Consider the following 26,030-nt stretch of genomic DNA (forward strand, 5'->3'; position numbering starts at 1 on the left):
ACTTGTAGGTTATCAACAGAGGAAAATTTACTGGCATATTCTTTGCTGATGTCCAAACATGGTGCATGACAAAATTCAGCTCAAAAGGCCCACTGCTTCATGGTTTTTCAGAAATATGGCCAAAAATTTCAAAAGTCAACCTTATAGCAGAATATGTGGCCTTGGATCCAGGTTTTGGAACTTGTGAATATACACATTGGTATAGAGCTTAAGTACACATAAGGCCTGGATACAAGGTATTTTTGAAGCGGTCAGCATCCGCTAATGGTACATGATATTGCGCTGAAATTTTGCAACAGGCAAGATTAAGGCAAAAACTCTTACATGTTAAAAGGAAATGGTGATAACTTCACTTGTGATAACCATGATATTGATATTATCAAATTTGGCGATATTTGGTTGAAAAAATGGTTTTATTCAACGCCAATTAAAAAAATCCAGGCTTTTACGCATTTGTTCTGTGGTTCATACCCTTTAAAATTGGTCAGTTTTGATCGGAAAAGTTTTTCTTAAAAGTACTTTTTCATTCATGATATTCTGATAATTCACTCCCTCACAATTCAATATGCTTATGAGATTTTGATCTGAAATCCTGATACACATCTGATAACCAGCACTTCTAGCAGTAGGATTTTGAAATTTTTCAGATATCCTGATAATTTTGATATAATCCAAATTTTTCATTTCACGCTATTTCGTGAATTATCACAAAACTATCGATGATATCAGCATTTCACTTTGAAACAGCAAACTACATGCATCAATCATGACTGTCAAGAATTTTCAAATCGATATTGTGTAACATTTGCGAATGCTGGCCATCTCAAAAAAGGCCAAAATGACCTCACCCCTAGGTCTTATGTGATTTTCAAGTAATGCATATTCTGTACATTCAAAAACATTTATACCTGGGACCAAGGCTGGATACTGTTTTTTTGCCCTTTTTAGCCCTTCGCAATGAAAATGTGTGCAATATTTAGGGGGGGTGCTAAAAACCATGTTCTGGTTGGAATATCCGGCTCAAATTTTGCATGCAGCCTCATTGGGAAGCTACGACTATGATGGCGTCATTTTTTCGTCGTTCCGCCCTCATAAAGTTTAGTTTATCATTTCGTCAAAAGAGGGCAGCACTAAAAACCTTGTCTGAGGTGAAGACTACTTTCATTCAAATTCAAGACACTTGTCCTCTGGATACAACATGAATTCCAGTAGTACAGAGGTGTCCCCAGAACTTTCTCCACTCTCTTCCAGGGGGATTGAGGAGGACGAAGGGAGTGGTTGTAGTTCTTGATATGGACGTCATTCTGCATACATGTAAGGGTAAGGGCTTTTGGGGTTTGAATGTCATGCAAGTCTTCTTCTGTCATCCAATTCTGTCTAGGTCGGGAGGTTCCCAAACCATCCAATTCTATCCAGGATGGTAGAGATGTCGGAATTTTCCACTACACTAATGCCGGTCTGTACTTGGACATAACCTTTTTTTTAAAAGAATGTATAGGGCTTTCAATCACATATCAAGAAACACATCAAATCTTTTAAATAATTTTATTTTTCTTCCCTTTTACATGAAGATAACATGTTGTACAATACGATTTTCTTTTTGTTTATTTTAAAGATATTGTGTATTTATGAGGAGGAAAACAACCTTATTTATACAACACTGAAAATTTCTTGGTTGAGACTTACATGTACATTTTGATGCAACAAATGGTACTTTCACAATCAGAAAATGGCCAATTTTATCGACAGTAGAATTACAAAGTTACAAAACTGAGAAAATTGACAGTGTCTTCCAATAGTTTCAATCACCAACACACTACATGTATTGACAAAAGGAATATTTCTCCCATGTGACATGGGCTTGCTTGCAAGTAATTAAGTAAGGAATTCATAATTAATGACATCATTTAACTGAATTGACATGATGCTTTTGTACCTTTTGTCATCTGACAATTTCAAATTCTTTGAGAATGGGAATGGAATTAATTGTTACGTTATGGTTAACGCACGTTGAAAGATGTGCACAAGTTTTCAACTTTTTAATGGCAAAGATCCATAAAGATCAAAGTGCCAATGTTGATGACCATGATGATGACAAATTAAGTAAGCAGTGTATGTACAAACAAATTCTAAATGCAGCCTAGACACAATACACTACAATACAATACAGTACTGTATATCTCGATGATGTTAAGTTACCAAGATGTAACAAGCACAATGAAATCAACTGGTCAAGTCATAGTTCTTGCTGAAAATGATAAGTACATTTGGTGATATGAATAAAGACTAGCAAATGCTTTTACTGAAAACTTCATCTGGCATTTACGCTAGGCCTTCCTATTCATAATGAAGTAAAAGCATTTAACTGACTTTATTCATGTCACCCAATGTCCTTCAGATGAGTTTCCAATTCTAAAAGGCCTTAGTCACAGTATATCATTGTTTCTAATACAAAATACATTACGCCTCGTTTTGATCGGAGCGGTCTTGGTATCGTAACCAATGACCGCCTGGGTAGGTATAAAATTCTGAATTTCAGCAGACGAATTATTTTCACCAAGAAGCAACGACTCAGCCCCACAAAACAATGTTAAGAACACGAGATTTTGAAGTATTCCCCGATATTGGGATTTGTGAAGTAGGGAGGATACCCGAGGACTCTTTCGAGGTCGTCAGTCAGGATTCAGAAGAGGTCAAAGACGAGGAAATGGTAGAAATCGAGCTAGCAGACTGGGAATTCCCTTGCTGCGTGACGTCATCTTCACAAGCAACAATATGGCGGAGTTCCGGACACCAGGCTGGATCATTCTTTGACGAAAACGGAACATATATACCTTTCAAATCGTATTTAATTTGTTTAATTTTGAAACCTTTTAGAATAGAAATTAATACCTCGCTGTCGGTCATTGGTTGTATAATCAAGACCGCTCGGGTAGACCGAAAATGCAGTCCAAAACCCGAGGCGCTGATTATACAACCAATGACCGCCAGCTCGGTATTAATTCCTTAATTCAAACTAAGACTACTTTATAACACTTTAAGTCCATCTTCACAATCCAATTATGTCGACATTTACATCATCCAATTGTCCAGTTTCTCACTTCAAACTGATCTTTACATAACCCATCAGTCCATGAAATGTCTAATCACTGTCCGAATCTCCCTGCCTAATCCCGAGACTGAACTTGTACTCCTGATCACAACCCATGTAGGCATCACTCATGAAATACAACACGTACGAATGATGGCCTGGTGAGGGTGCCACGAAGTCCAGCTTGACCTTGGCCTTCTGCTGCAAGGTCAGGCGCTTGATCGAAATCAACGAATTGGATTTTGGATCTCCGATTACGACCCACCAGCCTTCCTCACGTTTCTGGAACAAAAAAAGGCAAATTTAGCAGTGTAAAAGTCAATTGAAGATGTCCTAGCAGATGAGTTGGTCAACAAACAAGAGTACTATGGACGATTGCTCACAGTGAACATGTGTAAGCAGCAATCTCGTACTGAATATTGCCAACACTATTACGCTTGGTGTATATATAGTTCACATAGTCACTTATAAACTGTCACTTTTCACATGCCGATCGTCACGTAAGTAACATCAAAAATGGAATATTCAAGTCGTATGAAATACATTGGATTGGATTCTTACCTGTGGGAAGAACGGAGCAACCACTGGCCCACTGACTTCATCCTCCCGCTCTAACTGCACGACAACATTCACTGCATTGCCACTGAAATATGAAGAATGAATGCAATTAGTATCGAGAAACTTTAGAATGGTAGAACTACTGTTTCATTTAAAGCAGTCCCGTCATTGAGGAGAGAAAGCTAAAACTCTCCATTTTCTCTAAGCGATTTGTGACAGGTTTCCTACTTTTAATCTGGGCAACTCTGGTAAACAGTATATAATATACAGAAGTCAAATGAATGCCCAATTGAGGCAGCGACGGAATGATGACAAAATGAATCCCAAAGACAACATTGTGACGGACATCAGAGGGTGAATTCCAGGATGCAGGAAATGTCACAGACTTGGGCAAAAAGAGTGACACAATACGAAAGTGGTTGTGGGTTGCCCGGTCAAGGCCCCATGCTCCAGCAGGCCGAAGAGGATGAGGTGTAATCAACAGATCCTAGTCAGGGGGAGCAACCTTTTCAAAGCAAGACCAACCGACTGACCTTGTGATGCCATCCTTGTCCAACACCTCGTAAGTCAATTCGATGTTTGGGTATCGGTTGCAGAAGCGGGCAACGTAAGCCATCTCCGTCTCGGAGAGTTTAAGTAACTCATTCCTATCCTCATCTTCCATCTCCATCACATCGAAGATCGTCTCAATCTCCTGAAATGTACAAATGCAAAATGTATAATTGATGATGGTACTACAAGGAAACAAGCATTTTGAAATGGGCCATGGTTTGTATTAACATTCGCTCCAAGAGTAAATTTTGATAGCACAATGTCTGATATTCATTCTCCAATCCATTTACATGTACCTATGGATGGATGACTGGTAGTTGTGCAGGGTGACAGTGCCAACTAAACACTCCATGTGAGGCTTTCTCCACGTTTCAACTCACAGGTCCATCATCTTTTCGTGAACTGATGGCTTGAAGAAGTGTTCTTCTAGTGTCTTGACCACGTGCTCCTCACACTACACCTACTACTGGCTACGGCAGTTTGTGGCTTGACTATACATGTACACAGCTTGGTAGCACAGACAAGCTCGAAAGTGTGTTGATATAGGAAACCAGCTTACCTTTTCTGTACATCTTCCAATGATCTCCGGCGTGAAGTGCGGCAGCTGCTTCAGGTACGAGTCCTTGCCCCACATGGCCTGCGTCACCATCTGCGCCAACTCCATAGCGGCGAGTGCCGGAGACAGCCAACCGTTACTACTCAACACATCGACACAGGCCTGGATCAACCTCACCGCCTTGTTTAAGATGTCCTCCGTATCAGATTGCAACTCGGCCGAGAGCTGCATCCTCGAGAGATGGGCCTGGATCAGCAGGTTTGTCTTCACGTGGGGGTCGTTGAAACGAGGCTGGCTGAGTTTGTTTGGTAGGCGCTGGGCAAGCTGTGAGAATGAAGAGAAAATTGTTAAGATTTTATAAGTCCGGCTTTAAGAGAATTACCTAGGTCAAGTGATAGTAATGCATTTAAGCACGAGTGCCTTCCACCAGGTGATGGGTATCAGGAACGGGTCAGTTTATAACTGTTGTCATACCCTGATCATTCTTCACAAGAGACAAGCTCCATTTCACGCCAGTTGGCATGGAGACGGGACCAAACAAACCTCACCTGTCTGAGAATGTTATCCTCATGGTGCCTTATGGGAATGTTCTCATACTCTGCAGCGTTAGAGATGATCTCGATCAGACCACGGATCTTGGTCTTGGCGTTCAATGACATACTGAACAACTCTGAAATTAAGAGAAAGAAACATCAGCTTGGAATTTTGTTAAACGCCAAAATGAAAATAACATTTTTTTTTAATTTTAAGAGAAATTTTTGTTCTGGGGAACAGCATAGACCAATCAGTTTGAAGAAAGCTCACAAGCCTTAGGGTCATAGGCAAGCCTGCGGGTCGAGACTCTCCAATGACCAAGTTACAATGGCTCCCTCATATCAAATGATACTGCAGTGTTGGAGAATCAAGACGGTTGGGAGAGTTGCCAAGCGGATGACTTCGGGAGAGTACACATATGGTTGTATAACACCTAAAGAATGACCTAAGTAAATGTGCACATTATTACAATGGAATACACCATGAAATCATAAACTCCCCCATTCCCTCTCCTGCAAACCTACTCACCTATAGTTGTGTAGTTGATGTAGTAGTAGGCTGCGATCATGCCCAGGTTGAGAGGCGACACGTCCATCTCATCCTCGATGCTGATACACTTGGACTGCTCCAAGTCGTTCAACGTGTTCTCGACAAGTTCAGACATGTGGTCGGAGAGATGGCGATGGGATACACCTGCAACAAGTGAGAAAAAGAGAGCTTTAGTTTTTAGCCGATGTTCATTCAGTCTTTTACTTCTTCCTTTGCTAGATATCTAATTGATGGCTCTGTCTTCAGTTTGGATGCCAAGGCACAGGGTCTGTACTCTGGATGTCTTACACCGCCAAAGTTCCTGACCACATATAACGCATCAGTGCCCAAGAATGATCTCATTTTAATTATAGCTCCAAAAGCTTTACTTTTGAACCTAAACAACTGTATTTGTCAAATGATCACTTACCCTGTAAATTATAGTAATTCGGATTCTGTGTCATACGGCGGTAGATGAATGTCCAGGTGAGATAATCCACAGCATCTTGTTTGTTCTCTATCGTCTTGGTTACGATCTCTGCGTTGAAGTGATCGTGGAGGCAGTGGTCCAGATGAGACTGGAAATAAAGCGGCAGAAACAAGACAAGTTGATTATAACGAACGATAGATCATATCACTAACCAAGAGTACAACATTTTAAAACTTTATTATGACTTTTGGGACATTTATACCCACAATTAGTTTTTCCTAGGTCAGATATGAAATGGTGTACTCTGGGACAATAAAAGAGATATTAACCTCGACTGGCAGCGGCTCATACAGGAACTTCTTGAAGAACTCTTTCTTTGAGCTCTGACAGAGGATCACGGCCTTGCCGTCATCATCGATCAGGGGCCTGTTGGCACGTCCGACCATCTGGAGAACATCTGTGACAGGGTAGTCTTCGTACGCGTGAATTTTACCTGTAAACCATCAGATAAACAGATGAGTAATTTGATTGTTAAATTGAGATTGGGTTTTGTCAGTCATGGTTGACAATATACATGTTGCCAATATAATGCATGAGCCGCCCAAGGTCTGAGCTTTGAGTGCTGTTGTATGAGTGGTATGAGCAGTAACATGAATGGCATAGGCATTTTATAGTTACTGTAAAGAACTTTTCAATTGACATGGATTATATTCCTTTCTAGAGAACTCTTTCAGCTTGTGCTGGCAGGAACACTCAAATGGTTCTCACCATTATAGTACTGTGTGTCCATCACAACGACTAAATGTGTAGCCATGCTCAACGCCCAGCAGAGATTCCTGGAGACCACGACGATTTGGATGGCTTCGGTGCTGAACAGTTGTTGTACAATTTTCCTTTCCACCTCTGATAATCCTTCATGGAGGTACGCCACCCCGTTGGTCAGAGTTTCCCTTAAGGTCTGAAAGAGCAATAAGGTTGACATAAAGGAAGGAATTCTGTGGCTGCATCATCAGTACCACACATTGGTTCATCACATTAGGCCCAAATTGCTAGATATTGGTGGAGCGCTCCTGATCATGTCAAAAGAACTGAGCACAAATCTGCATTTAGATCAATAGAATCTGGCTATACAACTACAAGTAGCTAGTATCAGTGTAAGTATGTCAATATCAAGCTATCTCTATTTGACGTCTGCTCTAACCAGGTCACAATCAGTGATAGTTTTGAAACTGGTCAACTATTTATTTACCTTATCCTCTATCTTTTCCAGGAAGGGTTCCAGATCTTTCTCAGTCACGTGCAAGAAGCGACTCGGCTGGTTCTCCGCCGCGCAGAACGTCAGGATGTCGATGGCCGTCAGTCGCGTCTGCTTCCGTGACGGCACAAACACCATGACAGGCTTCTTTGGCGAGTGTTTGGTGATGGCGTGGTAAACCGGCTTTGCCATCGAGATGAGTCGCGAGGCATTGTGCGACACATTGAAACCCTTGAAAAAAATAGTCATTGTCAAAATTTCTATCGACCTGACACCCCTTTATCTCAGGATCAAGGGTTACAAGACCAAAATGTGGTGTCACTTTGTCCCTTTTCACTTTGTAATCATCAGAAAAGGCCTCTGTCCATCAATGACTAAAATGGTTGTCAGATTGCATGAAGTGGTGAGAACCATGCTGTAGACTTGACAGTGATGGTGTTGTCACAGCTCTTTGTTGTAAGTGCACCCATCTCAGTGACGTCTATGACAGGATTGTTAAGGCATGAGATACCAGAAGAATAAGCTGTCACTCGTTCTCTTATGAGCAAGATTTATCAAAACATGCAGAAGAAAATATCTGCATTGGTGTAAACAAGAACATCTCATCAGTTGAGACTCACCAACGTGATGAATCTACTTAGAGCATTTGACCATCTTACCTGTATATGAAGCTCCAACGGCACAGGTCTGACGTTAGGATGGAAGTTGAACATGGAATTGGTGCTGCATCCAAGCCACTGGGCGATGTCCTTGGCATTGGAGAGCGAGGAACTGAGAGCCAGGATACGGATATTCCTCTCAATCTGAGAGGAGATGTATCTCATCCTCGAGCAGATGACTTCTAGAACAGGCTGCAAAGAACAGAAAACAATGAAAATTTGCCTACTATCACATGAATTTCTTTCAGGTCTATTTCTATATATCTGCAAGTGGTCTTTTTCAGTATTTTTGCAGATCGCCTTCTCGGACATAGACATCAATACCTTGAAGAACCTGGATTGCTTAGACGTGGCAACAGGAATATGTCACAATTTGGACGACTTCAAAATAAACTTACCCCATCCTCGCCGCCAATCAACTGCAGCTCATCGACGATGAACAGATTCAAGTTCTGTACATTCTTCCTCTGTTTCCAACGCCGTGACAACACATCCCATTTCTCGGGTGTCGAGATGATCACGTTGCCCCTGGCAATCATCTTAAGATCGGTACCAGTTTCTCCCGTTAGGAGGACCACCTTCTTTCCAAGCTGAAGGGCAAACTTGTTCTGCCAATCTTGATAAATCTGAAAAACATCAATGTATACACTGCACAAACCTTTTTTGGGTACACTCAAGAATTTCACAGGTCAATTTTATTTGAACAGCATGGTTATTGATAGAGGGATTGATGTTAATCCCTTTTGGTGGGAGTTTTTTTGGATGATCTCAAAATGCACCATACCCTCCAATAATTCTCTACTGGTTTACAAAATATGACGTCATGTTGCGCTGTTTCAAGATCTCTATGCAGGCAAATCATGTCTGATTTCATCCACTTGGACTTTGTTGATCCCTACCTGTTGAGCCAAGTCATCTTTGGGCGTGATATAGACACACCGTCCATCAGGATTCTGTAGCAGCATTCTGAGAACAGCAAACTCGGCACAGATGGTCTTACCACTACCGGTGGGCGCTCCAATGAAGACATTGTCATCGCTATTATACACTGCATTGAACACTGGAAAGGCAATTTGCTAAAAGTAAGTCAACATTGAACAGGCTGTTGTTTACACTCATTATTACAATAGTGCAGAGTTTTCTTCAAAACGGGATCTCAGTAATTTTAGATGAAGGAATACTCAGTCTCTAGGTGGTACAAGGCACCATACCACAAACACTTTTTTACTTTATGGAAATTGAAGCTCTGGTTTTTGGCTTAAGTTCATCATGAGACTATACAACAAACATATATGTTTCCTATGATGCTTGCAATTGATTCAAAAACGTAAAGGTCTCAACATTTTTCAGGGGGGTCCATTCGGCACATGACATAAATGCTCACCTTGGGTTTGTATTGGGTTGAAGAATGGGAACTTCTCGCTGTACAGGGCCTCAAAGTTGGGGTTCCTGAGAGCAGAGACGGGCAGTGGCTGCAGATCCAGCAGATCTGTAGGCGGTGGGTACTTCTCTGGTAGGATGAGATGGCGGAACGAGACGGGAAGTTGTGTCTCCGATGCAATCCACCTGTCGGACACAACCCGGATGAAGTACTGAGGGGGCAGAGGCTCAAACACTGGCACAAAGAACTTCACAAGGTGCTCGTCTTCGGCAAATTTCCTGGAAGTATAGACACGATATCTTATAGACACGCAAATGGTGCAAGTGTTGACAGGGCATTTTAGAGATGGGCAAGTAATAGGAGTTTCCATACAGAATGTGGACTTAGCAATACCACCCCTATTTTGGGAAAATTTCTTTGAAAGTGAGATTACCGCATTTTATAACACCATCAAAATTGACTCGGAATAGGAAATTTGACCTAAACACTGTTAAGCATGGTGAACTACACTGGACAAGCTTTGGAAATTTTGATACAAATTTTAATACAACGAGGCTAATACAAGTATTTGTCACTTACTGTTTGAGTAGGAAGTACTCGTGATGCAGAATCACCTCACTATCAACATCTTCAACTAGGATCCAGAAAGCCTCCGAGTGGCCGTGAATCTTTTGATCCCACTGGAAGTCAGGCGTAATCGTCAACTCGACCCGCAGGGTTGATCGAGTGATTGGCTGAATGTGTACGGAGAGCTCGAGCTTCGGAAACTGGTGCACGTATTTATGGATAACGTTACCCATCTTTGGCATTCTGATCAGTTCGGCGATTTCGTAGTGATTGAGATCGTAGAAACGCTCAAATGGGAAGTTCTTCTTTTCGATCTTTTTGATGACTTCTTCCGGGATCTTCCTCGTTCCGAATTGACGCAAGGGGCACATGGACTGCCACCTATTGAAATGAAAGAAAACACTCTAAACATCAGGTAGAGGGGACAACTGTAATAATCGAAACTTACACTGAAGCAGACGCCTTTATTTTGTACACAAATTTGAGAGATGCCAATCAATGGATTCAAAATTGGCTAGATTCGTCAACTACATTTTGGTAACTCTTTTTTGCAATGAAAGCACAAGCTACACATCCAGTCAAGAATGGTTTTCCCTCTGTTGGTTAAAACGAAAATAGGCCACAACAATTCTGCATACTTACATCTTCTTGTCAATCATCTTACAGAGAGCCAAAGCCTTGTCAGTCAGCTGAGCCCAGCCTCTGTGGAGGACAATCTCAAATATGGCCCTCATCAATCGCCCAGCGGACTGTGTGATGTAGACCATGTCGGAGACCAGGGCAAATCCTTCGAGTTTCAGCTGAGATATGTAGGCTTGGAGGAGGCAGTTCACCTGTAATACAAGACAGCAAATGTTAGAACAAATCAGGTTACCAGATTGGCAAATGGAGCTGCTTGATTTTTCCCCCCTTGAAAACTACTAGCCATATCAATCATGAGAAAACTCACAAAATTTGAAAAAATGCTTGGATAGAGTAGACTCTGATGAACCACAATCACCATGCAGGAAGAAATACCTTTGCACTTGGCTCCTCAATGCTCTCCTTGAAGGGTATCGGCACCCTCTCCAGCAATTTCATCAGCTCTAACTTCTCCTCTTCCCTCACAGAGATGTACTTGAATTCACCCGAGAGCGAGAACACACGGAACAGCTCGATCTCGCTCAGGGTTGGTTTCAGAAGCTGGTTATAGGTGGCGATAGTGTCGTGGGTACAGTAGTAGTGACTGGCAATGCGCCCGAGTTCTGTGAGCTGAAATCACAAAATCTTTATTAGTTCCAGACTTTGAAATCATAAAATGGAATCAATGTTAAGAAATCTTACGCAAACAGTTAAAAGGACGTAAATAATCGAAGAAATCAATAGACTTTTTAAGCTGTCGGATGACTTTGAAATCCCAAAATGGAATCAATGTTAAGAAATATTACACCAACAGCTGAAAGGATGTAAATAATCGAAGAAATCGATAAACTTTTTAAGTTGTCGGATGACGAATACACCTGTCACTCAAAGCACCTCAATTTCCAGGGATGAATTTTTATCATAACATTGCTAAAGCAAAGATGCATAAATCACTGTGTAGAAAACTTTTCAGTATTGCTCAGGGTCTCAAGATCACAAGTAATCACATCGAATCCGACTTCTACCTACCTGGAAGTTTCCAGTTTTCTTGTCATATTTGATCAGATTATGTTTGTCAAGCAGAGCAGCTGCCGTATGGATGAGATCTTTACGCCGCTGTTCCAACCACGGGTCATCCGTCAGATGGTCATGTGATATGCCGTATAATGTGGGCTGGCGCAACATACGGATGTACAAATATGTGTAACCTGAAACAAATAGATTTATGATTCAGTGATGAAAGGGTTAAAGATAAAGTTGTAGTAACACCCTCGAAAAGATCCATGGTACCCCAGACACAAGGTTGTCAACATAAAGGCTTTTCAATTTCTTTCCATCCATCCATTGTTGTATGTTCAGAAGAGCCTGTTTGAATGAGTTGGCAATCATCAAAGTTTGAGTAGCCCAAATCAATACCGTTACAAGAAAATGTGAAGAAATTGACCAGCAAAGCTGTCTTTATCTTACCAAGCCAATGGACTGCTTCCCTTGCGTTCTGCACAGTGCCAAGAACGACCTCAGCGTTGAGGTTATCAGCCAACTTGGATATGAACTGACTCTCAACCGGCAACTGCTGATTCAACAGGGACAGATAGTACTGGAGTTCGCTGTGATTCGTAATCAGGATGCCCTCGCCTTTTGTGTCGTACTGCGGCCTGCCAGCACGCCCCATCATCTGGAGGATATCAAGTGCCCCCAACTCCGTCCATCGGCCTTTCTCGGGGCTGTAGATCTGCGTGCCTTTGATGATGACAGTGTGAGCTGGAAGATTCACACCCCAGGCTAGGGTCGAGGTTGACACCAACACTTGGATATGACGATCGGCGAACAAATCTTCCACGAGAGTACGGTCAACTCTGGAATCAATTAGAAGGATTTCATCAATACCTAAAGAAGTCAATCATTACGCACAGTACAAACCCTAGAACTCGAACTATAAGTAATCACAAGTCAGCTTCCTTTGCCTGTATGTCATATCAAAACATCTTCACGGCCAATCCACGTAGATCTACGTGGAATAAAACCTCCTCTTCCATCTGGTTATCCCTGCTCTAAATTCTTCAATGACAGAATGCCAGGATTGCCATCTTCAGGATGATTAAGAGCTGAAGTGTCGTCTCTGTCAATACACACAGTAAAGCGATCGATACCAAAACGACTTTGTAAGGGAAAAGGGTAACGTTTTTATAAAATTGTCTTACTTGGCCATGCCAGCATGATGGATTGCAAACCCATAAGGCAACAGGTCCCGTAGCTCAAGATTCTTGACTTGATCTGCCTCAGTTCTCAGAATCTCAGTCGACGCCGATCCTTCCTTCAAGAAGACACCAAGCGTATCTTTCTCGAGGCACATATCACGAATGGCACGTGCTGTCTTCCCCGTTTCCTTGCGCGAGTGAACAAAGATCAGAACCTACAAAGAAAAAATATCTGATCAATTGGGTGCAGATAAGACTACCAATTATAACAGCGGTCTGGCTAAACCTCCAGATTTTGTTTCAAGTTATGCATTCACACGAATAAAATTCTGAAATTTCTAGCAGAGTCTGGTATGTTAATGTAGAACTGGATACAAAATCGAGGAAATTCTGTTCCAAAATTCTGTCAAACCGGGACACTGTTGCAGTCTTCAAAGGAGTATGGCTACCAAAAGTTTCAACCAGTCATTATTTTCAACAGCACATTTCATGAAACTACACAAATAAAGTTCAATCAAGGACTATAAGAGTTATTTAGAAAACAAGACTGACCTGGTTTTTTCCTGCATGCTCCAGGACCTTCTCGTACACAATATCGTTCATGATCTGGAATCGTTTCACTGCCTTCTTCTCGGTGATACCAATATACTGCTGCTCCAGCGGCACCGGGCGGAAACTGTTGTCGAAGTAGTACAACCCCTCGGCCGGATCAACTCGCAAGAATGTGGCGACATCTTCGTAGTTAGGGAGCGTCGCGCTCAGGCCCACCAGACGCACATCTTCTTGAGTTGTTTCGATGTTCCTGATGGTTCGGGCGACGAGAGATTCAAGGACTGGCCCACGGTCATCATGCAACAAGTGGATTTCATCCTGTGGAGAGAATTACAAAGTTGTTTTACTACTAAATTAGTCTCACAGCCCCGCTACACCAACTCGAGGAGAAATTATTTCATACTACATGATGTACAACGAATAGACAAAAACACTAACAGACAAAAACACTCCTTAAAATGAAATACATATCCTTGGGTTTTGAATGATTAATTGCTCTTTTCTCAGACCTACCGAACAGTACATCCACTGGGTTTTTTAATGATCAATGGCATTTTTCTCGGCGCTACCAATCAGATACTGTACCTTGTACAAAACAACTAGTCAACCCTGAGCTAAAGAAGATCTAGGCACCCAAAAGCAGTCATTCAAACGTCCTCCTACATCAGACGTTTCTTAGCAAATAACGATTCTTATACAAACGTATAAGGATACTCACGAAGATCATAAGTCGGACAAGCTGCGTGTATGTTTTCTCCCCGCCTTTCCGGGTGATGATATCCCATTTCTCAGGTGTGCAGACGATGACTTGAGTTGCGTTGATTTGGTCTTTTGTCAGTTGGTGGTCGCCGGTCAACTCGGATACCTGGATACCATATGAGCTGAGTCTCTGCAATAACAAACAAAATATACTACATATAAGACTAGCAATAAACCTGGAACAAATTCCAAGTAAACTTTCGAGGCAGAAACAAAATGGAGAGGCAGCAGAATGTATTTTAGCAAGTCAAGCACAATGAGCAAATGAAGCTAAATCACTTGTTTGGTTATGCAACTTTTAATTGACCAGTCACCCTGCAGGAAGCCAAAGACCAGCGGGTCCATCCTTATCAGACCTTCCAACCCCCAAAAGTGTCAACTTATTGACCATCAGGAACATCGAAACAACTCAAGAAGTATTTCAACTTGATTTTGGAGAGCATTTTTTGCTTTTCCTAACTGACCTTTGTAAAGCTTCCCGTCATTTCCTGTACCAGTGATCTCATCGGAGCCACGTAGATGATCTTGAACTCATCCACGTTAATCGTGCCGTCCATGTTGACGTGTTTGCCGATCTCGTGCAAGATCGTAAGGAGAGCAACGTTTGTTTTACCAGCGCCCTGTGGGGAAAAATTGGGTTTTAGAAAAATGTAACATTACACTGATGCAAAGGCCAGATACTTTTAATAATTGATACCTGTAACTATCATGATGTTTACAGAATGGAACGGAGTAATACCATTCTGAACTTGATTCCTTTGATGAACCCTATTGGCTGTTGGATTGGTGCACTGGAAACATCAGCGTCTAGGTTAAATTTCTAGTCAGTCCCAGTAATCATCTGATAGAGAAGGCAACTCCCTTAGACATAGGGTACAGACATTTAGCCACACCACAAGCTTGGACCCTACTGACTTCCGTGGACTTTTACTGCACAGCTGTTACATCAGAGTTTTCCTCTTCCTAGACTGGTTGCCAGCTGAGTATAAGGAGACACCAGTCCCTGTCTAACATATTTTTTTTAAATCGCCAGAAGACCACCATGATCACCTACCGTTGGAGCACAGAGCAAGATATTTTCATCCGACTCCATAGCTGTTTTGTACAGGCGGCTCTGTATCCGATTCAAACTTTTGAAACCATCGAAAGCAGGCTGGGCGTATTTGGGCAGCTGGTTGATGGGGACCAACGACTCGTCACCCTCAAATGGCTTTGGTTTTAACGCTGGAACATGGACCTCTTCATAACCTGAAGAAGAAAACAAGAAGTTGATTACATGAACAAACTATATCATCTGTCTTAAAAGTGCCAGAAACTATCATGAACTTAGACAAATTATTTTTTACTTTGAGGCATTCAGAGCAGGTTGTAGCACCCTTGCACATCACTCTACAAGACATCACCAGTAACTGTCACAAGAGGAGTTTAACAAACCTTTTCTTTGTTTTCTGTACGATCCATCAGGTAGCTGACATTTTTTATTTGCCATTAGGTGACTACCAGATAAGAAAGTCAAGTCTTCCAAGTCGAGTACAGAAGCTGATCCGAGGCCAGTCTGGAAATAAGACAATCACATCCATATTAACAAGATTTATTCCTGATTTTGATAAATTCATAAGCTCGAACAGTCAAATATACAGTCAAATATGTCATTAAGTGCTATGCAGAAGTACAGGACTCTCCCCATTCTCAAAGCAGATTGAAGACTATTTAATGCTTTGCGTCATCCATCCGCAAATAGCATAAAAAGTGTGTCATAAAAAAAGGACTATATTAAGGTTGCCATCATTGCATACTTACCCCGGGTTCATCAACATCCATCCCCTCAATATCTGCATCAACTTTCGACCTCCTTGCCTCGTGTTTACGGTCTCTCTCCTCTTTAACGAGGTCTTCTTTGTCAGTCTCGCGGAGGGCCTGGAGATATTTGGAAAGTTCTGCATCGCCCTCCATTTTTTCCTCAATCTTGGCTGTCTCTGCCTTACTCTGGGCTTGGTTGAGCAAAGTACAGTATAATACTGAAAAAAATTAGGCAAATTCAGTAAATAAGTAGGAACCGTAAAGTACTCGTCAGGCCTCTTATCATTTTGGACACATACCCCTTTTCCTAATTTGGGTCTAATATTGGTCTATCACTCCAAAATTGGTCTTTTTTGGCATGATTTTGAGACTAGCTCCTTGTCATAACACTTGGAAATTGTTGCACTTCCCTCGTAAGTATTTAGGACAGCGTTTCTCTCAGGTTTTTGTTACTCAACTTACTCATTTGCCTGAACTGCCTGAGGACTTTGATGAATTCAAACTGGGCAAAGCCAAGTAGAATAACCAGTTGGTTCTCAGCTTCACGGTCATCAGAGGCAGTCTGCAAAGAGAACACATCAAATGAGCTGGAAATATAGATTTGGCATTGGTAGATGAATTCGCCATAATTTATCATTTGTTGGGCTTGTAAGCATAAAAACTCAAGAGCCTGAACAGCAAGATTTTTTGATAAGACTCCTAGTCCCAATAGCGTACCAAAGCAATGTTCCTTGTTGAATGAATAGGAGTGGGCATTGGGGGTCATGAATGGGAACATACCCGTCTGGGAAGAAAATTTAGAATTGACTTAGAAAAGCTACATGTACATGTAATGAGCCATCATCTGGGTGAATTGTATGAAGGTTCAAATGACTCAGGGAAGACATGAGAACGATTTCTAAAGAAAAATGTGTCTGTCCAACACCTTCAAAGCAGTCAGCCAAGTTCAGATATGCAGGTGAGGGCCACACGACTCAAAACAAAACAGGAGTCAATTTTGACTTCTCTTCCTACCTTCAATATTTCCATCACCTCCTCGGCCCTTTTCTGAGCTATGATTGGGTCATCGTAATATTTGCTTAGTTTTCTCTGCAGCCAAAACGCATCAATGTCTCGAGGGTGGAGCCTGAGTGCTTTCTCAGCCTTTCTGCTCGATTCGTCTCCTGTCAACTATAAAGAGAAAGAATACTGTGAGTGCTTTTGCATTGATGAATTTAATACTACATGTAAAGATGATAGCAACTTTCATTCATTTATTCGAAATAAAGAGTGTGGCACTGGCATATTGTGCCATGTGCAGTGACCAATTTGTGAGACATCCCTAAGCTGGAGAGTGTAGTTGTTAGAGGGCCCCCGATTGAGCTACTAAGCATCCCTGTACGTGAGGTATCCAAGTGACGATCCTGGTCAGCGGGGCCTTTACTTCGAGACACTTACGTTAGATGTTAAATTTCCCTCAACAACAGCTTCATCGCCGTCATTTTCTTCCTCTTCTTCTTCTTCACCGATCTCACCCCACTCATTCTCATCATCGTCATTGTCCGATTCCTCAAATTGCACATTCACACCGTAGGTTTCATCGATGTTCTCGTCTGAAAGGGGATTCCAAAATTCAACCCATGTATATGACTTTCAAAAACCTTTGAACAACCACAGCAAATTGTTGTATTGCCTTGGCTTATGTGGCTTGATTTGTTTTTTTACACCTTCTGCTTCATTCTGATTGATATTTTCCTCTGAAGATATATGTCCCGATGGAAGCAGTGTTTGGATGTTATTTCCAACCACCTTTAAGAGTTTATAGTCCGAAGTTGCCAAATGCATAAAATTAATAAAATGACTGACCTGTCTGCATTTTTTCATCAGCTCCCCAATCAGATATCTTTTTGCCAAGATTAGTGAGCAAGGCGAACCTTTCGTCTGCAATGGCGCCCAGGAGTCCCTCGACCTCGCGCTTTCTCTCCTTATCCTTCATCCTGTCGTTCTTCAACACAGAAAGTACCTCATCAGCAGCACCACATAACACATCACGCGGCTGAAAGACCAAGATTTTGTATTTTCAGTGAATAAAATTTACCAATGTGCTGATGTTGGTTTTTCCTGAACCTCATCAGGAAGGCCACTGGGTTCTAATCTGAGCACCAGTATATCGAACTGTTGAATTATACTTAAATCTTTACAACTTATTTCACTAACCTGATCTCCGATGGCTGCTTGAATGAAACTCAACAATACTTCATAGGTCTGCCTTGTCTCAGGTGTTTTTGGTCTGTACAGAATTCCGACCATTTCATCAATGCCCTCGGACAAGAGAGTTGTACCTTTCATCTTCATCATGTCTCGCTGAGCTTCATCTCTCTTGTGCCGCCTGCAATGGAAGCGTACAATGAAGTATAAAGCATGGTGCAAGATGTCATCTTTTTTAAAGCTTAGGTTCTAAGGTTTTCACAGGTACTGGATTAAATTTGATGTACATGTAAGTTGCTGTTCTGCAATAGTATAGTGGCCACAAAGCCTGCATCCTGAGGAAATCAGGGGTTAATGTTCGCTTTGCCGGCCTTGCACACAAACAGGGCAGGACTGGAGAAGGGAACATTAACCCCGGATTTCCTCAGGAGCCCACACTCACTTTTTAAAACCTTGTTATTACACGTTTATGTGAATCATAATACTTACTTGTTTTTACGCTCTTCCATTTGTGGTGGTTTACTTCGCAATGCCCTGTCTCCCATACGGGAGCCTGTGAGCTTACCAACCAAGGATATGACTTCTCCAGTAGATTCATCACGAGCTCGTCTATCGATCAACGATCGATCAGCTTGTAAAACAAGATTAGAATTCTGAAGAAGAAGAGATTGACAAGACCATCATAAAAATGCCAAGTATGCCTATTTTGAATTTTTAACCACTGGAGTACAGCAGAACAGGTCCCTGATGGTAATGATGACAGGGCCAGCTGAGGGGGCCAAAATACTATGTATGATGCTATGCAGACAATGCATAGTAATGCACGTAGTCCATGCATGCATCATTGTACGTGTGTGCAAAAATTGTAAACAATCGAAATAACCCGGCACATCAAAATGATTTTGTTAGGCTAATCGAAAAGGGCAACATACAAGTCAATTGTAACAAACTGGTCCTGTGATCCTCCGGCAACTTTGAAAGCCTTCAACAAAGGAAATAGAGACGTATGATCAGGTAAACTTACCGCTTTATATTCGTACTGAAGCGATCTCGCCGCAGCATCCGCCATGCTTGTTCGTAGCACTTGCGACGGGAAGGTCAAGGCCGAGAAGTCACATGCTAATTTTGGACAAAATGGACGATGATGTCAGGCTGATTCCGGGCACACAATCCGTAGAAAATAGCCCAACAAGTGCCTCCAGACATGCTGTTTCACATCAATCATCATCGAATAGCTTAGTACAGACTGTGTATACTGTCTACACAAGAAGATGGTACATGCTTTTGACGCTATGCCTGCTGAATGCATCAAACGCGATGGTAAACAAACTTCCTTTTTCTGAGTTGTGTAGTAATTAATGTACACAGTACTGTCACCTGTGAGTACATAGACGTCATAGTACAGACATATACACTGCACTGTAGTCACAGTAACTAGTACCAGCCCAAAGCTGACAGGATAGGCACTTTTGGGCTGAGGACTAGCTTTGGGCATGCAATACAACGCAGCCGAGGTATTGTCAGAAAAACCATGATTTTTCGCCAAACAGTGTTGCCACTGTGACTGTTGGTAAAAGGTTCAAAGATGAAAGTGGTATGAAAATGTAGCTTTTAACCCGAGTTATAAATTTCCATGTGGCTAAATCTAAACGCCGCAAATGTGACTTACTACACATTGTGGTGTGAAGTGTCACAATATTTAGTGGAACTATTTTCTTATCTGAAATACTGATAATTCTTTAATTTCAGCTTTGGATTTCCTTCTCCCCAATCGCTAATATCACTGCTGAATTCTATGGCGTAGATACCATGGCAGTTAACTGGTTGTCACTGGTCTTTCTTGTTGCCTCCATTCCTTGTGGGTTCTTCGCCACATGGTTACTGGATTCCCTCGGACTTCGGACAGGAGTAAGTATACATATGGGAATATTTTCAGCTCAGTTCAAACTGTAACAAGTCCAAGGTGTGGAAGTAAAAAAGAGTGACAGCCACAGTTGAATAGAGAGATTAGTCACAACAGCTGGAGAAAATGATCTAGAAGGGCTTACATGACTGCACTTTGGATAGCAAGAAGTGTGTTTAGGGTTGCTGCCCAGTCATCACACTTCTCTTGTTTGGCCATGTACATGTAGCTACATCAGGGACCTTCAGCAATGGGCCAAGTTGAACAGTAGTTGGACAGCCCTGAGAGAAGAAAAAGTATTGAAAGTTAAACTTAAACATTGAGGGGTTGACCAAATTTATTTGTTAGTGTACTGGAGAACCAGTAATCTTAATAATGTCTGTTTGCTCTCTGTTCAGCTCATCACTGGAGCCTGGATCAACTTGATCGGCTCCGTCCTGCGACTGGTCAGTGGATTGAATGTTCCTGAAGCAGCTGCATATCCACTGGTCATCATTGGTCAGACCATTGCAGCTTGTGCCCAGCCGTTCCTACTCTTCGCTCCGACAAAACTGGCTGCACTTTGGTTTGAGGAGAATCACAGAGCCACTGCTAATATGATAGCATCTATGTGTAAGTATATAGGATTTTGGGATAACATCTATATGCTGGTGAAATTACAGCATTGCTGGCAACACACTGTTTGGAGACAGCCTTGTGATGGTGGAGAAGGGGGTTCTTGCTGTACTCCAGGAGATTGTACAGTCCTGTCAACTTCCTTACATGTAAAGTAATACATGGTGCATGTGTATATCCAATTGACAGTGACCTATCAAACATACAGAAATATTCATCATTATGTGTGACTGTGACTGACATTTCTATTCTATTCTCTTTAACTATTTTTCAGCCAATCCACTGGGTATACTTCTTGCCAATATCCTTTCTCCCGTGATAGTCAACTCAAAAGCTGACTTCCCTCTTATGGTGAGTAGCTTATGGAGTAATACATTCAAGTTCAAATTCAAGCGGCCTTGAGCAGGGATAACTCGAGAAAATGTTATTGATGATGCCGTTTCTGATGTAGGTTCTCTGCCTCTTGTGTTCATTCCATTTTGGTTTTGAATGATTTGAACTAATGTACACTTTGCAATTGACGGTGAATTACTTTCGAAATACTGGATACGGATTAAAAGACCGAATTTGATTGTCTCTGTATCTGTAATTTTCAGTTGGAAATCTATACTGCTCCTGCTATTCTCACGACACTCATGGCTACCTTTGGAATATGGAGTGCCCTTCCACCCACACCACCGACGGCAAGTGCTGCTGAACAACATGAAAGCTTCTTTGAAGGTTTACGAGATGTAAGTTTTACAAAACGACAACAATATGTGACTCGCTCTACCAAAACTAGGCGCTTGTCGCATCTGAACTTGACAGGTTGATTCGGACTACGGACTATTGTAGACCTTTTGTGAAATCTATTACAAACTGATTTGGTTACATTTCACCAAAGGTCTACAATAGGGAAATGAACAACAAGTCCGTATCAACCTGTCAAGTTCAGATGCGACAAGCGCCTAGTTTTGGTAGAGCGGGTCACATATACTTGCTCTGAAATGTCTGCCAAGTAATGTCCTCCACCACATGCACTTATTTCGTTAAGAAAATGGATTTCAGGCGCTTACTGTTCATGTTCAGTGGTCAGATAGGATTTCATAGTCACATTTTATTTCTTGATTGTCTTCTTATCTTTGCAGATACTCCGAAACAAAGCCTACTGGGTCTTGTTCTTTGCATTTGGTACTGGAGTGGCCCTCTTCAATACTTTGTCATCCCTGCTGGAACAGGTATTCTGTGCAAGAGGCTATAGTGATGTAAGTAAATGATGATTAAATGGAAAGTTTCTGCATTTCATATGCCATAAAAGATGTCAAGTCATATATATGAATATGGCACTTATGGAATGTCATTTCATATGCAATATAATAAAAGATGTCAGGTCATATATGAATATGGCACTTATGGAATGTCATTTCATATGCAATATAAAAGATGTCAGGTCATATATGAATATGGCACTTATGGAATGCCATTTCATATGCAATATAAAAGATGTCAGGTCATATATGAATATGGCACTTATGGAATGTCATTTCATATGCAATATAAAAAATGTCAGGTCATATATATGAATATGGCACTTATGGAATGTCATTTCATATGCAATATAAAAGATGTCAGGTCATCTATGAATATGGCACTTATTGAATGTCATTTCATATGCAATATAAAAGATCTCAGGTCATATATGAATATGGCACTTATGGAATGTCGATAACAACTTCTTTACTATGAATACAAGGTGTAATTGAGAGGTCTGTGAAGACAAGACAGTGACAAGTAAACAGCCAACATTAATTATACATTAGAAACCCCTGACACTGGCTTATTAGGGATGTATTTCACTGGTTCTTGTTTCAGGACTTTGCTGGGATATGTGGTGCCTTGTTGATAGGATGCGGTGTGATAGGTGCAGGTGTTGCTGGTGTTATAGTTGACAAAACGAAAAAGTTTGAAGAAGTGGCAAAGTTATGTTATGTGATGGCTGCTCTTTCACTTATATTCTTCACATTGGTAAGTTAATGTACATGCAATTCATGCGGTTGTTTTTGATTAATGACCATGCTCCTGAGCAAATTCTAAGTCATCAGGTCATTGCCAAAATAAGGTAAAAAAGAATTTCTGAAGTGTCTTCCAGCTTGGATTTTGCCATCAGGAATGGCTGTCCTTGAAACAAAAAGATAAAATTCTAATATAGTACAGTACAAGACAGTATACTGGTAGTAGTACATGTCAGTTCGACTTTTTAATTCCAGATATCCATGCACAGAGATCAACCAGCTCTTGTTGCCTTATCTCTTGCCCTCTTTGGCTTCTTTGGCTTTGCCTTGTATCCTGTATGCCTGGAACTGGGAGTAGAATGCACATTCCCAGTGGCTGAGGGCACCAGTGCTGGCTTCCTCATGATATCTGGGTAAGTCTCCTGAACAAATATTCCTGAATTTCATTCATGTATTTATTGTTTACTGGTATATTTTGAGAGTTGTGTAGCCAAGTCTCCTGATAGCGCTCATCAACTCTGACTGCTGGAGTCAGATTTCATGAGCTTTATCACTGAGATAATGATTGTCTCTGAGTAATATTGATATGTCGTCTGCTTCATTTCAGGCAAATCATTGGTGTGGTGTTCATTATGATTATGCAGGTGATCGCACAGCCCCTGTCAGCCGAAAATATGCCGTACCAGGTCTGCACTGGCAACCAAACTCTTGGTGATACAAACATTACACCCCTTGATTACACAAGTAAGTTTTTTCCAAATTGATCTAGGGCCTACACCCTGCAGAATTTCTTCAGAGGGAACCAGTAAAGTTGTCCATTAGGGTGGCATGAGGGTTAAACTTCGAAATAGAATACGTCACAATATCCACTCCCAAGGATGTCCCAAGTTTTGACCGTGACTGACCAACTTTCTACATGACCTCTGCCTAGCACAACGAACAAGCACACTGTTATTCTGAGCCAGCTGGTCAAAAGTGAGGTTGCTCTAATCCACTAATAATCTATCTTAGGGAGCCTCATAACCTAGTGGTTAACACTGCTGGCTACCACGCAATAGGGCCCGGGGAGAACCCATGATTGTATTTCTTGATGAATCGGCATGGCTTTCAAGGAACTAAAATTCCTGGCTCTGTACAACATGTACATTAACGTATGAAATAGTCGAGGGTCTGTCGGATGAGACTAAAAGCCGTGGTCCCTTGCACCTGAGTGTCTATGCCAGGGCAAGTAAAAGATCCCACATAGGTGGACAGTAGCCTATAGTGGACTCCATACCTCCGGCAAAAATCCAATAGGGTTACGACGCCGGTAATGATGATGATCTTTTATGATAAGAAGTCCTTTGCTTATTTTCAGTTCCGGACCTTGTGTTGAGCGGAGCTGCATCATTGGCTGCATGTGTTCTTTTACTGGCATTTTGGTGTCCTTACAAAAGACTTCGGAGAGAGACACAATCCGTTGCAAATCCCATTCTCAACTTTAGTGGAAGTGCAGCAGGAGGCAGCAGTAATAGCCAAGTGAATACACAACTTCAATAAACCTTGGCTAGGGGAATTGCCGTCTGTTTTGAAATAAGTTGAATTTACTCCAGTAGGCCTATTTCACAATTAGACCATTGTTATCTGTTAGTGGTAACAGACTGGTGTGACATGTCATCATTATGTATGAGAGGAGGGACACACCTGGCTTTTGGTCTGGATCAAAACCTAGACTGGCTTTTTGGGGGTGCAACAGAAATTTTTGTTCAGGTTCAGGTGTTCAGGTAATTTGGCGGCAGATGCCGTTGTGTCATTTGTTCGCATTCTTGTCCTGCAGATCAGCTTCTGATAATGTTGATGAAAAGCAAATTTAGACAGGATGAAATTATAATCATGTTTTTATTTATTGGGTGATGTGTATATTGTACAAACGCCAATCATAGCTTGTGAAGTCTCTTTACCAAACGTCACTCCCATGAGAATTACATGTCTTGGGTTTTGCCACTATAGTTTTTGTAGATTCCATCCATTGTGGTTATAGTTCACGCAAGAAGTTCTATTTCAGGTCATTGTTAAGGTATTTGAGTCTAAAAGTGAAGCTAAAGTTGGCATGCTGGCTGAATTTCAGAGAGGTATCGCGCACTCCTGAAAACAACACAGCATTGGTTCTTGAATAAATTGATTTTGTCCATTCATGCACTCCTACTTAATGGAATGGTTTTGTAATGATCCAAAGTCTTTCAACACTGTAAAAGTTATCTTTTTTAGAGGATACTGGTATGTCTTACCTGTGAAGAATCAATTCCCGAACTTTATGTGAATCAGCCAGGCCTTCCAACTTGCTGAGCTGGCCTGTCCTTGGAAAGGAGAATGTTTTTCGATAATGTTAGAAAAACTGTGTCATTGAAGTTTTCTTGTGATGAATACATTTTTTAAGGTCTCTAAAAGTCTATCCTGCTCTATCCAAGGCAGGATGCTCAGCAAGTGGGAAGGCCTGCCTAGGATCAACCATGCCTAAGGTTCTCAGTCAGTTTGAAAAGTGATTCTCCAGGTTGGTCTCACAAATCCGAAATACGGGTTTGATATGAATTAATCTCCTTTTTTTTGTTGAATTTGATTGCGAATGCCTAAAGCTTGGTAATCAGTTAATGTTAGCTCAGGATGTTATTGGGGTGACCCAGATTTGTTTATAAAATGCTGCCTGTAGTGTAGTATTTATGTCTTGTGTAAACAATGGGCTTTTTTGAACAAAATGAATGTGAGTGGTTCTGTACCATATATCTAAAGACTGAAGCTACTTTTATAATTCTCCTATGTATATTTTATGTACAAAAATAAAATTATTTAATTTAAACTGTTGTGTTGTTTCACTTCCAATTCATTTTAGCTGATATGACAGCAGTTTCTATCTACTGTGGAAAACGATGCTTGATCTCCCCATTCTCTGTACCTGGAATCGACTTTTGGTCGTAATCCCTGAAATAGCTGCCAACATGCTCTTCATTAACACCTTCAGCGCCGAACCACGTAACTCTACGTGGCCCAAATCCCCCCCCCCCCTTGAGCTGGTTATCGGAGTCTCGTAGACTTCATGAAAGAACTACGCCATCCCCATCTTCAGGGCAAGGGAGGAACTGAAAATACCAAACTGTCTTTTCACGGTCTTTTCAGTTCCTATCTTGCCCTGAAGATGGCGATGGCCTAGTTTCATGAAGTCATTTAAAGTTTTGAACTACGCCACCGCCATCTTCAGGGCACGGTAGGAACTGAAAAGACCGTTAGATCTTTTCAGTTCCTACCTTGCCCTGAAGATG

General features: G+C 41.5%; 2 protein-coding genes across 2 annotated transcripts; one reads left to right on the forward strand and one right to left on the reverse strand.

Annotated features, from left to right (window-relative positions):
- Nucleotides 1-1,584: 1,584 nt before the first annotated feature.
- Nucleotides 1,585-19,326, reverse strand: LOC135488900 (U5 small nuclear ribonucleoprotein 200 kDa helicase-like). Its single transcript, XM_064773823.1, has 33 exons — nt 19,253-19,326; nt 18,718-18,881; nt 18,238-18,409; nt 17,887-18,076; nt 17,479-17,633; nt 17,056-17,211; nt 16,504-16,603; nt 16,042-16,259; nt 15,676-15,796; nt 15,296-15,489; nt 14,706-14,861; nt 14,201-14,371; nt 13,483-13,800; nt 12,934-13,145; nt 12,200-12,588; nt 11,762-11,940; nt 11,129-11,362; nt 10,754-10,944; nt 10,124-10,492; nt 9,548-9,822; nt 9,063-9,223; nt 8,562-8,789; nt 8,164-8,355; nt 7,499-7,735; nt 7,018-7,207; nt 6,579-6,742; nt 6,250-6,397; nt 5,820-5,984; nt 5,306-5,427; nt 4,761-5,081; nt 4,183-4,343; nt 3,653-3,734; nt 1,585-3,373 (listed from the first exon to the last, which is right to left on the reverse strand). Exons 1-33 carry the CDS (start codon nt 19,295-19,297, stop codon nt 3,143-3,145), a joined length of 6,411 nt encoding a protein of 2,136 aa, XP_064629893.1. The 5' UTR covers nt 19,298-19,326; the 3' UTR covers nt 1,585-3,142.
- A 37-nt stretch (nt 19,327-19,363) lies between these two features.
- LOC135488901 (solute carrier family 49 member A3-like) lies at nt 19,364-25,570 on the forward strand. Its single transcript, XM_064773825.1, has 10 exons — nt 19,364-19,548; nt 19,978-20,136; nt 20,530-20,743; nt 21,021-21,097; nt 21,343-21,477; nt 21,874-21,990; nt 22,598-22,750; nt 22,993-23,150; nt 23,345-23,481; nt 24,095-25,570. The coding sequence occupies exons 1-10, from the start codon at nt 19,507-19,509 to the stop codon at nt 24,274-24,276; spliced, it is 1,374 nt and encodes a 457-aa protein (XP_064629895.1). The 5' UTR covers nt 19,364-19,506; the 3' UTR covers nt 24,277-25,570.
- Nucleotides 25,571-26,030: the final 460 nt, after the last annotated feature.

Source organism: Lineus longissimus, chromosome 6 (genome assembly GCF_910592395.1).
Source record: "Lineus longissimus chromosome 6, tnLinLong1.2, whole genome shotgun sequence".
NCBI classification, from domain to species: Eukaryota; Metazoa; Nemertea; class Pilidiophora; order Heteronemertea; family Lineidae; genus Lineus; species Lineus longissimus.

What these genes read in the sequence shown, in the direction of transcription:
- LOC135488900 (XM_064773823.1), bottom strand. Translation starts at nt 19,297, where the DNA reads ATGGCGGATGCTGCGGCGAGATCGCTTCAGTACGAATATAAAGCG. An exon ending in TCTTGCTCTGTGCTCCAACG is followed by an intron (nt 14,862 to 15,295) that starts GTAGGTGATCAT and finishes TTTTCCCCACAG; the next exon opens with GGCGCTGGTAAAACAAACGT. An exon ending in GGACACACAGTACTATAATG is followed by an intron (nt 6,743 to 7,017) that starts GTGAGAACCATT and finishes GATGGTTTACAG; the next exon opens with GTAAAATTCACGCGTACGAA.
- LOC135488901 (XM_064773825.1), top strand. Translation starts at nt 19,507, where the DNA reads ATGCTTTTGACGCTATGCCTGCTGAATGCATCAAACGCGATG. An exon ending in TGAATGCATCAAACGCGATG is followed by an intron (nt 19,549 to 19,977) that starts GTAAACAAACTT and finishes CTTTAATTTCAG; the next exon opens with CTTTGGATTTCCTTCTCCCC. An exon ending in GTGCAAGAGGCTATAGTGAT is followed by an intron (nt 21,991 to 22,597) that starts GTAAGTAAATGA and finishes TTCTTGTTTCAG; the next exon opens with GACTTTGCTGGGATATGTGG.